Below are 13,782 nucleotides of genomic sequence, written 5' to 3'. Positions count from 1 at the left end.
CTGTTGGTGGGCACGTGAACGAGTACAGGCAATATGGAAATCACTGCAGAGGCTTCTGAAAAAAATAAACATAGAACTAACATATGATCCAGTAGTCCCACTACTGGAAAGCAAATCAGTACATGAAAGGGACACCTGGATTCCCATGGTTGTTGCAGTGCTATTCACAACAGCAAAGAAACGGATTCAACCTAAATGTCCATCAATAGATGAATGGATAAAGAAAATGTGGTTTATATAACCAATGGAATACTATTTAGCTATACAAAGAAATAAAATCCTGTCATTTGCAGCAATGTGGATGAGACTGGAGGGCATTACATCAAGCAAAATAAGCCAAGAACAGAAAGATAAATACTGCATGTTGTTACTTACATGCGGCAGAAAACAAATTGAGTTCACGGAAATAAAAAATAGAATTGTGAATCTGGGAAGGGTAGTGGGAGGAGAGAATGAAGGCAGTATGTTAATGAAAACAAAATTACAACTAGATAGGAGAAATGAGTTCTGATGTTCTGCTGCACTACAGGGTAAAAATGGTTAACTGTAATTTACTGTGTATTTTCAAAAAGCTGGAAGAGAGGATTTTAAATATTCACAACACGAAAAAATGATAAATGATTGAGGTGATGATATACTAATTACCCTAATTTGGTCGATACATAATGTATACATGTATCTAAATATCATTCTGTATCCCATAAATATGTACAGTTATGTGTCAACTAAAAATAAAAAAGATAAAAAGTATAGCATAGTAAATACATAAACCAGTAACATAGTTGTTTATTATCATTAGCAACTACTATGTACTGTACATAATTGCATGTGCTATACTTTTATACAACTGGCAGTGCAGCAAGTTTGTTTACACCAGTATCACTACAAACACATGAGTAATGCATTGCACTACAATGTTATGATGGCTACAACATCACTAGGTAATAGGAATTTTTCTCCTCCACTAAAATCTTATGGGACCACCATCATATATGCAGTCTGTCATTGACAGTGCCTCACTGTACACTCCTTGTGCAAGTTAAAAATAGGTGCCCCTTTCTCAAGACCCTTTACTTCCATGTCGGAAAATTATCCTCTTTCTTTGTTAAAATGAAATATTTTCATGATATATGCCTGAAAAATTATTGTAACAAATATGAAAATCTACAGTGTTACCATGAGTGCTCCAGAGAGTTGTGTAGTGCACAACACATAGTGTTTCTGTCTGATGACCCTCAGCACTGACTATCACCCATCACTGACCACCATGTCAGGATTATGTCTTTAGATCTATATTAAATACGTTATAGTATAAGGCCACTTTTAAGATTGAAATGGAACATTTTTAATTTTTGTGCTTTTATTAGCCCTAGATTAGGAAAGATATACGAAGATTACTGACTTCTGGGAAGGATTTTGCATACACATTTTAGACAAGTGGGAAGCTGTCTTAGTCCATTTTCTTCTGCTATAACAGAATACCATAGTCTGGGGCCTGGCATGGTGGCTCACACCTGTAATCCCAGCACTTTGGGAGACTGAGGTGGTGGGATTACTTGAGGTCAGGAGTTTGAGACCAGCCTGGCCAACATGGTAAAACCCCGTCTCTACTAAAAATACAAAAATTAGCCAGATGTGATGGTGCACGCCTGTAGTTCCAGCTACTCAGGAGGCTAAGGCATGAGAATTGCTTGAACTTTGGAGGCAGAGGTTGCAGTGAGCCAAGATCGCACCACTGCACTCCAGCCTGGGTAACAGAGCAAGACTCTGTCCAAAAAAAGAATACCAAAGTCTGGGTATTTATTTGGCTCATGGTTCCGGAGGCTGGGAAGTCCAAGATAGAGAGGATACATCTTTGTATTACATCATAACATAAAAAGAAGAGAAATAAGCATGCAAGACAGAGAAAGAGAAACTAAGCCAAACTCATCCTTTTTATCAGGAGTCCACTCCTATGATAACTAACTCATTTCCACAATAAGGGCTTTAATTCATTCATGAGGAGAGAGCCCTTATGACCTAAACGCTTCTTAAAGCCTCTACCTCCTAATACTATTAGAATGGCAATAGGCCTGGCGCGGTGGCTCACACCTGTAATCCAAGTCTTTGGGAGGCTGAGGTGGGCAGATCACGAGGTCAGGAGATCGAGACCATCCTGGCTAACATGGTGAAACCCCATCTCTACTAAAAATACAAAAATTAGCCAGGCATGGTGGCAGGCACCTGTAGTCCCAGCTACCTGGGAGGCTGAGGCAAGAGAATGGCGTGAATCTGGGAGGCCGAGCTTTCAGTGAGCCAAGATCACGCTACTGCACTCCAGCCTGGGCGACAGTGTGAGACTCCGTCTTGAAAAGAAAAAAAAAAAAAGAATGGCAATTGCATTTCAACATGAATTTTGGTGGAGAGATTCAAAGCAGGGCAGACATGAATAATATACATATATATTATGTGCATTGTTATGTTAAAATTGAATAGCCATTTATGTTTAGAGAACAAACCTACTAAAGTTGTCCAATTTAGTAGGGCCAATTTTTCTAACCAAATACCATGGATTAAAAGCTGAATTTAAGAAGAGAAAGAATCTCAAAAAGTCGTTAAGCAAGGTTAAATCTAGTTTTTCTCGTTAAGCAAGGTTAAATCTAGTTTTTCTTTCTTACACAGACTCTGCTTGTGTCTATTTCTTGGATAATTGGCACCTTGTAAAATAATCACTAATAATAGTTATCTTTTAGTGGATTCCTGGCATCGCTCTCAGCTGAGCACAGTAAGTATATTATTACATTTAACCCTCTCAACCACCTTATGGGATCAATATTATTAGCTCATTTCACAGAGGAGAAAGCTGAGGCTTAAAGAGGTGATGTACTTTTGTCCAAAGTAAATAACTGGTAGGTTGAGGAGTCAGGGTTCCAACACACTCTCTCGGAATCTATAGCCACCTGCTCTTAATCACTGCTGTGCATCAGTGTCCCTTGGCACTACATAAAATGATGATTAGGGTAGCATAATGAGCCTTTTGGACTGCTTGCAAACCATGAACTACTGCATCTTTGAGTTTTAAGGGCTTAGCTTAGGACTAGGGGATATGTATGGAAGCCCAAATCATAGGTGTCCTTTATCTGTGGGATCAAAGTTTGTCACTCAGCATCCTGAACATTGTGTGCCTTTAAACAAGGCAAATCTGATACCATAATTTGGATAACAACTTAGCCAAAGCATCATTTCCATATATGGAGGCCAAGTAGTATTAACAAACATGCAAATTCTAATTTTAAAACTCGGACAAACATTTTACAGCTAAAACAATCCACCCCTTTTTGGCTAAATAACTGAACAAAATTTCCCCTACAAAGGCAAAGTTCAATATTTTTATTTCTGTAAAACTCTGACCCATGTCACGTTTCGTTACTGCTGCACTATCTGTGAAGTCTCCTTGTAACCTAGAAGAGTTAGCTTCCCCCCAACATACTTGGAGAAAGATTTGGGAATACCGCAGCATTTCATTTCCTCTTTGTCCAACTTGATGATAACTGGTCTCTTTTCAAACTGTGAAGATGAAATCAGGAGAAGAGTGTGAAATATCAGTTTAACAATAGCCACTTCCTACCCCATGAGACAAAGAAGTGAAGGGCTTAGTGATTTGTGTGACGATGAGCACTACAGAAAACGCTAAAAGCTTCTAAATCCCAGGGACTTCCTGACTTCAATTGTGAGGGCCAGCCACATTGACATCACAGATCCTTCCTGCAGTCACAATGCTACTAAGTCACCCTTGGGAAGAGGCCCCAGAAACAGCAAGACCTTAGTTAGGATGCAATTACAATTCCTTGGCACTCTGGCGTCCTGAGAAAAAAGAAAAAAATCCCGGAGATTTTTTTTCAAAAATATCAAATCAACAAAAAATAAAGCTGGAAAATCCAAGCATCATGAGTTCAGGTACTTATGGACTACTCGAGGTCTCTAAATTTCTCCTACTTCACTATCTTATATTTCTTTTTGATGAATCCCAATGAATCCCAATGAAGACCCTCAGAAGGCTTGGGCACAGCAGGGTAATAACTTAAACAAATTTACAAGAAAAAAAACAACCCCATCAAAAAGTGGGCAAAGGATATGAACAGACACTTCCCAAAAGAAGACATTTATGCAGCCAACAAACATATGAAAAAAAGCTCATCATCACTTGTCATTAGAGAAATGCAAATCAAAACCACAATGAGATACCATCTCACGCCAGTTAGAATAGTGACCATTAAAAAGTTAGGAAACAACAGATGCTGGAGAGGATATGGAGAAATAGGAATGCTTTGACACTGTTGGTGGGAGTATAAATTAGTTTAACCATTGTGGAAGACAGTGAGGTGATTCTAGAACTAGAAATACCATTTGACCCAGCAATCCCATTACTGGGTATATACCCAAAGGATTATAAATCATTCTACTATAAAGACACGTTCACATGTATGTTTATTACAGCACTGTTCACAATAGTAAAGACTTGGAACCAACCCAAATGCCCATCAATGATAGACTGGATAAAGAAAATGTGGCATATATACTCCATGGAATACTATGCAGCCATAAAAAAGGGTGAGTTCATGTCCTTTGTAGGGACATGAATGAAGTTGGAAACCATCATTCTCAGCAAACTAACACAGGAACAGAAAACCAAACACCGCATGTTCTCACTCACAAGTGGGAGCTGAACAATGAGAACACATGGACACAGGGAGGGGAACATCACACACTGGGGCCTGTTGGGGGTTGGGGGTTGGGGGGCTAGGGGAGGGATAGTATTAGAAGAAATACCTAATGTAGATGATGGGTTGATGGGTGCAGCAAACCACCATGGCATGTGTATACCTACGTAACAAACCTGCATGTTCTGCACGTGTATCCCAGAACTTAAAGTATAATTTTAAAAAAATATATTCCCGATTATTTTAGAGCTGTCTGATCCTAAGAAAGTTTCTAAAAGTCTTATAGAAGTATCTGTAAAGAAATGCCCTTCTAGCTAACTATAGATGTTATAGGGGTATGGGGGAGAATTGGGATAAGTGAGGAAAGGGGAAATGTAAAACAAATTGAAAGCCTCCCTTTAAGCTAAGCTATATGTACAGAAATTTTCCTCAATTAAAAAAAAAAAAAATTAGCCACACTGCAAAAATTCACTTGCCATAGTTCCTCACCTGATTCAGCATTCTGGTTACCTAGATACGGATGTAAACAAAAGTGCCTCTCCAACTGCGACTGCAGAGGAACAGCCAGATGAACCTGATGGCCCCCTTCCTGGCTCAGCCAATAACCAAGAAAAGAAAGCAAGTACTTTTCAATATTTACATTAAAATTAGAATACTTTGCTCAGCTTTTTTAAAGCTTAGAGTGCTTAGAGAGTTTAAGAGTCCTGGAAGAATAGTTTTCCCACATTTCCTGTTTGTTCTGTCTTGGCAAAATGACTGCTGACAACATAAGCTGAAAAGAAAAATGGCCTCGATTTACAATTTTATTAATTAGACTGATTTTTAATATATGGGGCTAATATTGTTTTAAGTTGATCATGATGTATGTTTTATGATGATTCAAAAGGAACCATGATAAACTCAAGGTGCAGACTTTATCTCTAACATGAAAAACAGTATAGCTAAATAGAATGTTTCCTTTATTAGAACTTGTCATATCTTCTCTGTTAAAAATAACATTTTTTTAAAGCAGTGTTTTTAGATTTTTTTTTTGTACTTCTTTAACACCTCGTAATTTACATAACAAGAGGCAGATGCAGTCACTTGTTACATAAAGAACTAGCACAATATCAAACACTGATTTTTGGCATATATTATATTGGCTGTACCACATACTAGCTGTGGGACTGTGAAATGATTACTTAACCTGTCTGTTTCTTCTTCTGTAAAATGGGTGAATTAGGCTTATCATACAAAGTTATTGTGGGTTTGAATGAGTCACCTAAGTAAGTGCTTAGCAAGTAGGAAGGGCTATAGTATGATTATCATCATCATCTACATGATCTTGGGCAAGTCTAGTACTTCTCTGATCCTGAAGCTCCTCACCTATAAAAATAATCATCTTAATTTCTTTCCATAATAAGGGTTTCTAATAATAAGGTAACTAATGTCATCCTTACACTAATGTAAAGGTAATGATATCCACTTTATAGGGCATCATGTCAAATAAAAGTATGTCACATACAAGAAAGTATTTCATAGCCCGTAAAACCAAAAAGCTATAATATTTTAAAGTATCATTATGAAATGGATAAAAACTGATAAATTCCCATAGTAGCCATCAAGTTGTTTGTGAGACAATTTTTATATATAATAACATCCTAGCTTATAGGAATGAGGATAAAACAGAACTGACTCTTATGTTCAATTAGCAAAGATATAAAAATTTAAATACTGTCGGCCGGGCGCAGTGGCTCAAGCCTGTAATCCCAGCACTTTGGGAGGCCGAGACGGGCGGATCACGAGGTCAGGAGATGGAGACCATCCTGGCTAATATGGTGAAACCCCGTCTCTACTAAAAAATACAAAAAACTAGCCGGGCGACGAGGCGGGCGCCTGTAGTCCCAGCTACTCGGGAGGCTGAGACAGGAGAATGGCGTGAACCCGGGTGGCGGAGCTTGCAGTGAGCTGAGATCCGGCCACTGCACTCCAGCCTGGGCGGCAGAGCCGTCTCAAAAAAAAAAAAAAAAAAATTTAAATACTGTCTTAGATACCTAAAAATTACATTTAAAAAATTGCACCAAAAGCCAACATCAATGGCTTTTGTTCTAGGTAGCAAAATTACAAGCGAGAATTTTTATTCTGTATTTTAACTTTTCTATACTTTTCCAAATATTCCTCCATCGTTGTGCTTAACATTTGTCACTAAAAAAGTGTGTGTTGTAGGTGTGTTTTTAAGAAGATACTACTTATGGTCTTTCAACTAAGGCTTAAACATTAATAAAATAAAAATAAAACATAGATCTAATTGTTACACTTCAGAAGGAGAAAGGAGAAGTTAGTGCTCTTGGACACTGTGTTCATCGTACACTTTCATTCTACAAATACGGGAGAGGACTACTGTTTGCAAACACATAAGGAGGGACCAATGGGTTGCTGAGGAAATACCAAAAATAGATCCCCCCACAGACCAGACGGAGCGGTGGAAAGGTGACGAGGAAAGAACTGACAATGAAGTAGGTGAAGTCTCAGGACTCAGTACTGTTTCAGTGGGAAACAGGAATGAAAACACGCTCCACGCTAAAAGGTACCAGGTCCTCTGGGACTTAGGACAGTTTCCACACTCTGTAAGGGAAGACATGGCTTAACAGCATTAGACCCATTGCAGACCCCATTCAGCAATGCGGGGAGGGGAAAAGCTCTCTCCTGGGGGCTCACGGGCTCCTTCATGAGCAGCCTTGAGCCTGTTCTGCCCGCCCACCACCAACAGGGCTGGGTCAGGAGAGACTTTGTCATGCGTTCTTTATTAGCATCCTTGATAATGGACTTAACATTTTTTTTCTTTAAGTTTTTTAGAGGAGGGAGGTATCCGATTAAGTTTCTTAAAACTTAAGAAGTAGTAATTCCTTGGGCATTTGAAAAAGGAATGCTTTCTGTATGTGAGTCTTAACATATTCTGCCCACCATTACAGTACACAGTAACGTAAAGCAAGTAAAAATATCCTAGGAATATATTTTGTTAAAGTTTTTAACTGAGGTGGAATACCACTCATATTCTCCATATTGAATCCAGTTCAGCAATAGGCTATTAACATTAGGATAAATCTGTCTTGTTTTTTAAACTTAAAAGAATTTAAGGCATTTTCGGGATATGAAAAACAGTGAGTACATTGGGCATCTTCTTTCCTGTCATAAAAATGCTGCAAATTATCAACTTTCATGAAAATAGAACTTTCTAGTAGTACCATTTTGTTGAATTAGAAGTTGCCAGTTAAGTGTACATATGGCCAGCTATACTTAGTGTTAGTAAATTATGTATATGACTGTGCTCTGGCTATAATAACCTGACATCCAGGTACTTGGATAGTCTAGTTTTCTAGTTCGGGGCGTTGTGTTTGAAAATTAGCTGTTTCTCCTTAGAAATCAGCATGTCAGGAATCATTCACTCTGTAAAGACTTCTTTAGTAATTCAGTCAATAATCATTAGATATTTCATTTTTAAAATATCTAAGAATAATCTATGGCTTTGACTTTTCCAAAAACGTTTTCTTGACTGTGATACCTAATCTATGAAATACAGCTCTCTCGTATCTCCACAGAATTTAATTTTGTTTTTAGTCATTAGCAGTACAAAGGGGGCATGTATAAGATTAACTGGGCTGATTATCTGGTCTATGGTATATATTTTGTTTAAAATTAAAACACTTTAAAGATAAACTGCATAAAAGTAATCTGTAAACAAGCAGATGATATATTCTGAATCTGTAACCTTTGTTTTAGGTAAGATTATCTCCAGCCAAAATGTCAACCAAGAATTCTACAGATCTAGTTGAATATGTTGACAAGTAAGTGTGTAAATTACAACTAGTTTTAACTATTAACTGCATTTATTGTGACAAATCTCACATGCAAGAAAGAAAAAATCCTGTATTTAATTATTAAGTCAGAAATGAATGTGCCTGAATGAGACCTTAAGCTCTCTGCCTTCAGGAGACACTAAATCATGTCAGAAAGACAAACCTGATCCTGTTCCTTTCTGATTGACAGAACAAGCAGATTTAACTATCTTTTCTTTAAATGACCTCCATAGGTTCCCGTAGATTTATGTGAAAAGCAACACAACATATTACATATTGCGACAATATCAGATATAGCTAACCATGACTTCAAAATAAACCAAGTAAATCTGTTAACATTTCATGATAAAAACTCAGGAAATTTTGAAATATATTTCACTAATCACTAGAAACTGTTGTTTCTGCTATTTACAGTGCCATACCTGGAGCTCCCCCAGGAAAGGTGTACCACAGAGGGACAACTCTGGGCACCTGGAAACAGAGTAACACACTATTAACACATGCACATTGTCCAAGTTACCTGAGAATGCCAGTGATGAAGGTGGCATTGCAGAGACAATGCATATTAATTTGAGTTGTTTTCTATTCCATATGTCAAAGCAGGATTTGGTCTAATGCTGTCATTCATGTTTTCAGGGCACTGGGGATTTAGTCTCAGTCCTTCTACTACTTTGCTGTGTGACATCAGTCAGTTCCATAATGTCTCTGGGCTTTAGTTTTTTCATCTGAAAAACAAACAGTTTGGACTAGAAACTCCGTAGAATTCACTGCAGCTTTAAAATAATTCTGATTTTAATAATAATGACCACAGAAGAAAAAATGGCCAAATGAATGAAATGAGTTCATGTGAAGAGAAAAATCTAAATACACATTGAACTTAGATTTTTAAAAAATATCTTGAACAATTAAGATGATAAAATTTCTTCATAATTTTTACTGCGGTTTTTTTCAGAAAAATTCCCCTGTCCTTTGGCCAGTTAAATTTAATACATTCCAAATAGTTCAATCACAGTATTTTAGCCCCTTTTTTCATGTTCCCCATAACTTGTATTTGTTTATCTGACTATAAGTCTATGATTTAGAACAAAATGAAACCAAGCATGGGAAAAATATTTTTAAATGTTTAAAAAATGCAATATTTGGATAGATGACTTTTTTTCTGAGTTAAGGACAATGAATGTAGTATGCACAAAAATAATTATTATAAATAAATATATTAGCTTATCTTCCAAGGAGAAAAGGGAAACTTGTCCCAACCTGACTCTCTACATGACAAATGGAAAATAAAAATCATTCTTCTGATCTGTCAAATTCTATTACGAACCCGCGTGGATTTCTTAGCTCAAGCTGGTGACCTACATCTCAGGAGATGAGAAAACAAACTCCTGAAAAATGGTAACAAACTTAAGCAGTCCAAGATAAACTTTTTGGATTTCCTGGCTTTCAGATAAATTAAAATGAAGACAAAGAGGAACAAACTGTCTATAATGCAAAGCAAAAGCATGATAAAGATTACTTGACTCCAACATTTATTTCTACCTTAATCTCTCCCTTATCCCTTCTCTTACTATGTAAACCATATATCTAGAACTTTCTATTTATGACTTCACATTGTTAATTGTCTTTTGGTCTCTCTCTTATCTCTCAGAATGGGCTGCAAACTCCCTAAAGGCAGGCACTCTATGGCCTTATGATTTTTGATACCCCTCCAGTGGCCTATCATGGTGCACTGAATATACTTGATAAACAGTAGTTGACAGATTAAATGGAAAGTAACAGTAGAACAATTAAATTGTTACAGCTCTGCTTAAAGCAGCTGATTAACTGGAAAAGCAAAATAGCATTTGAGCATTTCAGTAATCAGTGCAGACATTTTGAATTGACATATTTAATCCAAAAAAATAGAAATAAAGAACAATGGTTTTTAAAATAACTTCACTGGCCAGGCACAGTGGCTCACATCTATAATCCCAGCACTTTGGGAGGTGGAGGTGAGTGGATCACCTGAGGTCAGGAGTTTGACACCAGCATAGCCAACATGGTGAAACCCCATCTCCACTAAATATACAAAAATCAGCCAGGCATGGTGGTGCACACCTGTAATCCCAGTTACTTGGGAGGTTGAGGCAGGAGAATCGCTTGAACTCGGGAGGTGGAGGTTGCAGTGAACAGAGATTGCACCACTGCACTCCTGCCTGGGTCACAGACTGAAACTCCATCTCTAAATAATACATACATACATACATACATACATACAAGGAAGGAAGGAAGGAAGGAAGGAAGGGAGGGAAGAAGGAAGGACGGACTTCACCCTTCAACTCCTAGTTTTTGTTGGGTGACAACAAATGGTTTGACAGGCAAACAGAGTACTTAAGTAAAAGTCATTATCAACTCATTAAATGGCCTGAATATCTATTACAGGTCTTCAGAGGTTTGACCTTAAAACCTATATGGGTATATTTACAGGTAATACTATCAGCAAAGAATAGCAACTCAAAAAGTAAACATTCAGGGACAAAAGGGGTAATTCTCGGCCAATGAGGGAATATCTCTAGGGCCAGGCATATGCACATTCAAGAGACAGGCAGATGGGGTGTGTTTACAAAGCCCTTCCTGCCTCAGGCAGTTGGAGCAGCATCCAAGCATTATTAGTACTTGATAAATGCTAGGTCATAAGAAACCATGGGGCAGGGTAAGGAGGGATGCTTTCAATCTTTGACAGAACAATTATGGTGACATTCTATTAAAGGTAACAATTCGGATTTCCACATTTGTTCATTGATTCACAATGAACAGATATCCACTAATTTTACAATAGTGTATTCAATGCTCATTTAAGCTTAACTGAGCAGAAAAGTACCAGAGCCTTTTTTTCCTGATTCTTCTGCTGCTGATGGTGGTGGAAAGAGCACTAAAAGGAGGCCAGGACACCTCAGGTCTACTCTTGCATCTGCCTCTAATCAGCTATATGACCCTGAGAAAAAGAAAATTTCTTCTCTAGCAATATCTGCCTATGCTATAAAATGGGGTGGGGATTTCAAGTGATCAGTGAGGAGTGCCTGCTACTTCTCAACTCTGCCCACAATTTCTCATCAACATTGTCCTGTGAAATAAAGTAGGCGGTTAAGCTTTAGGAATGTATATTATTTTCCCATGGGATTTAATTTTTAATGTAAAATCAATTCTGCCCATAAATTTCTCTTTTTTTCTTTAACTGACTCTCCTGGGGGTGGGGGAAGTTTTTCCCCGTGGAATCAAATACGTTCTAAGGTCTCTTTCATCCTTACGATTCTTTGATCTTCAAAAACTGGTTGTTACCATTTACTCACTTAATATCTATTAATTAAGCATGTGCTATGTGCCAGGCACATGCTAGGCACTTGAAGAGACACCTGTGAACAAGTCAGACAAAAATCCTTCAAATGTGATAAGAATTTGACAAGAAGCTCCTTCAGGGAGCTATCTAATAATGCATTTGGAGTCATTCTAGCAGGAAACAGAGAAACGAATTATTAGATAGCTGGCTGGGGTAGGCCTCATTAAGAAGTTGACATTTGAGAAAAGACCAGGAAGTGAGGGATTTGGCCATGTGGACATCTGGGGAAAGAGCAAAGTTTCTAAGGCAAGAACATTCTTATGGTGTAGCAGCAACAGAATGTGGGCAAGGATGACTGCGGTGAAAAGGAGGGAAATACAAATTGGAACTATGATAGCATCTGGGATTCTATTTAGTAGTCTCTGGAGAGAATGAATCCCAGGTTTCTGCTGTCCATGAGGCAAGTTCCAACTTTCCTGAACAAAAAGGAGGCCAAGGAAATGATGTTTTATACTGAGGAGTTTTCCAGGCTGGGCTATAGCCAACATGTATCTCAGGCATTCTCTCAAGAGTACATTTTGTGAAGATGAGGGTCTGGCTGACAACCAAAGAATGATGTTTAAAATCTGGATACATAAAACTTTCAGCAAGTCAAATGGGCAAAATAATAAATGATTAATGACTTCCCTTCATGAGTGGAATATGGAGTTCAGGGTCTGAAAGTATTCATTTTCAAGGTTTTTCTTAGCACTATGGCAGACACTATTATTCCGCGATGCATTGCTTTTGTTACTATATGATGCACACAGATATTTCACACTACAATGCATGAGAAAGGAAGACAAAACTCTGTTGGTTGAACTTTCTATGGATAGATGATATTAGGTTGGATGGTGCTGCTATCAGCCACAGTGCAGTCTTTTGCTCTTTCTCTTTCTTCTTTTCATGCCTCCTGCCACCTGTGATGGGCAAGGCTCTGCTAAGAGTGGGCACAGTTGCAGGGACTGGACATTACCCATAGGGACCCCCAATTAGTAAGGGAAGGGGCTGCCCAAATGATGCTCAGTCCCTCCCAGGAGGCTGTCTGGATTCTTGTCACATTTAAGACCTTCTGCTCAAGCGTGAGAACTCCACTGAGGTCAGGCTGATGCTGATCTCAGTTCTCTAGAGCAGAGAGGGAGCCCCCTTCAACCTCTGGGTCTCTGAGAAGACCCTTAGGACTCCAAGGAGAGATGTGAGCCAGACAGGAAAGGTGACTTGGTGAAAAATTACATGATGTTGGCAGCAAGTTATATATTAAGAAGCAGAGAGAAAGACACACCTTTCTCCTCTGAGAAAAGTGTGAATGTAACAGGAAGAGCCACTAACTGGCCCAAGCAAAGCTGCTGTGATGTAGGAGAAAGAGGAAAGGCTAACTGGAATGTTTCCCTGCTGAGTGACTCACAGCCTCCAAGCCTCAGTTTCCTCCTGAGTAGAGACAAATTTTACTTATGCCACAGGGTAGTGATGGGAATGCAATGAAAATGATACATTGACTATAAGCACTAAATAGAAATAAGATAGTGTTATAATAAATTCCTTATACTTCTCCTGGGCTGGGAACTCCCTACCACAAACTGGGTGGCTTTAAACAATACAAATTTATTACCTCACAGTTCTGGAGGTTGGAAGTCCAAAATCAAAGTGCCAGTAGGATTGGTTCCTTCCGAGGGCTCTGAGGGGAATCTGTTCCTTGTCTCCCACCTAGCTTTTGGTGATTTTTGGGAATCCCTGGTACTCTTTGGCTTATAGATGTGTCACTCCAATCTCTGCCTCCATCTTTACATGGTGTCTCCCTGTGTTTCTGTCTTCATACAACCACCTTCACATACATACATACATACATACAGCCATCTTCACATCGACACCAGCCATGCTGGATTAGGGGCCC

General features: G+C 38.5%; 1 protein-coding gene and 1 long non-coding RNA gene across 3 annotated transcripts in view; one reads left to right on the top strand and one right to left on the bottom strand.

The window, feature by feature from the left end:
* LOC117064430 overlaps positions 1–3,650 on the bottom strand; it is a 42,234-nt gene extending 38,584 nt beyond the window's left edge. Inside the window, exon 1 of the long non-coding RNA XR_004429451.1 lies at positions 3,470–3,650. This is a non-coding gene — a long non-coding RNA (uncharacterized LOC117064430). The remainder of the gene's footprint in view (positions 1–3,469) is intronic.
* A 115-nt stretch (positions 3,651–3,765) lies between these two features.
* Positions 3,766–13,782, top strand: part of FAM81B (family with sequence similarity 81 member B) — a 53,437-nt gene continuing 43,420 nt past the window's right edge. For both annotated transcript variants that reach the window (XM_033179102.1, XM_033179101.1), the window contains exons 1-3: positions 3,766–3,936; positions 5,215–5,318; positions 8,460–8,524. In XM_033179102.1, the coding sequence (XP_033034993.1) occupies positions 3,927–3,936; positions 5,215–5,318; positions 8,460–8,524 (179 nt within the window). In that variant the 5' untranslated portion in view covers positions 3,766–3,926. The remainder of the gene's footprint in view (positions 3,937–5,214; positions 5,319–8,459; positions 8,525–13,782) is intronic.

The sequence above is a fragment of the Trachypithecus francoisi genome, unplaced genomic scaffold (genome assembly GCF_009764315.1).
Source record: "Trachypithecus francoisi isolate TF-2019V2 unplaced genomic scaffold, Tfra_2.0 Lachesis_group2, whole genome shotgun sequence".
In the NCBI taxonomy this organism is placed as follows: Eukaryota; Metazoa; Chordata; class Mammalia; order Primates; family Cercopithecidae; genus Trachypithecus; species Trachypithecus francoisi.
Note: the sequence above shows the minus strand (reverse complement) of the source record. Positions and strands in the feature narration are given on the sequence as shown.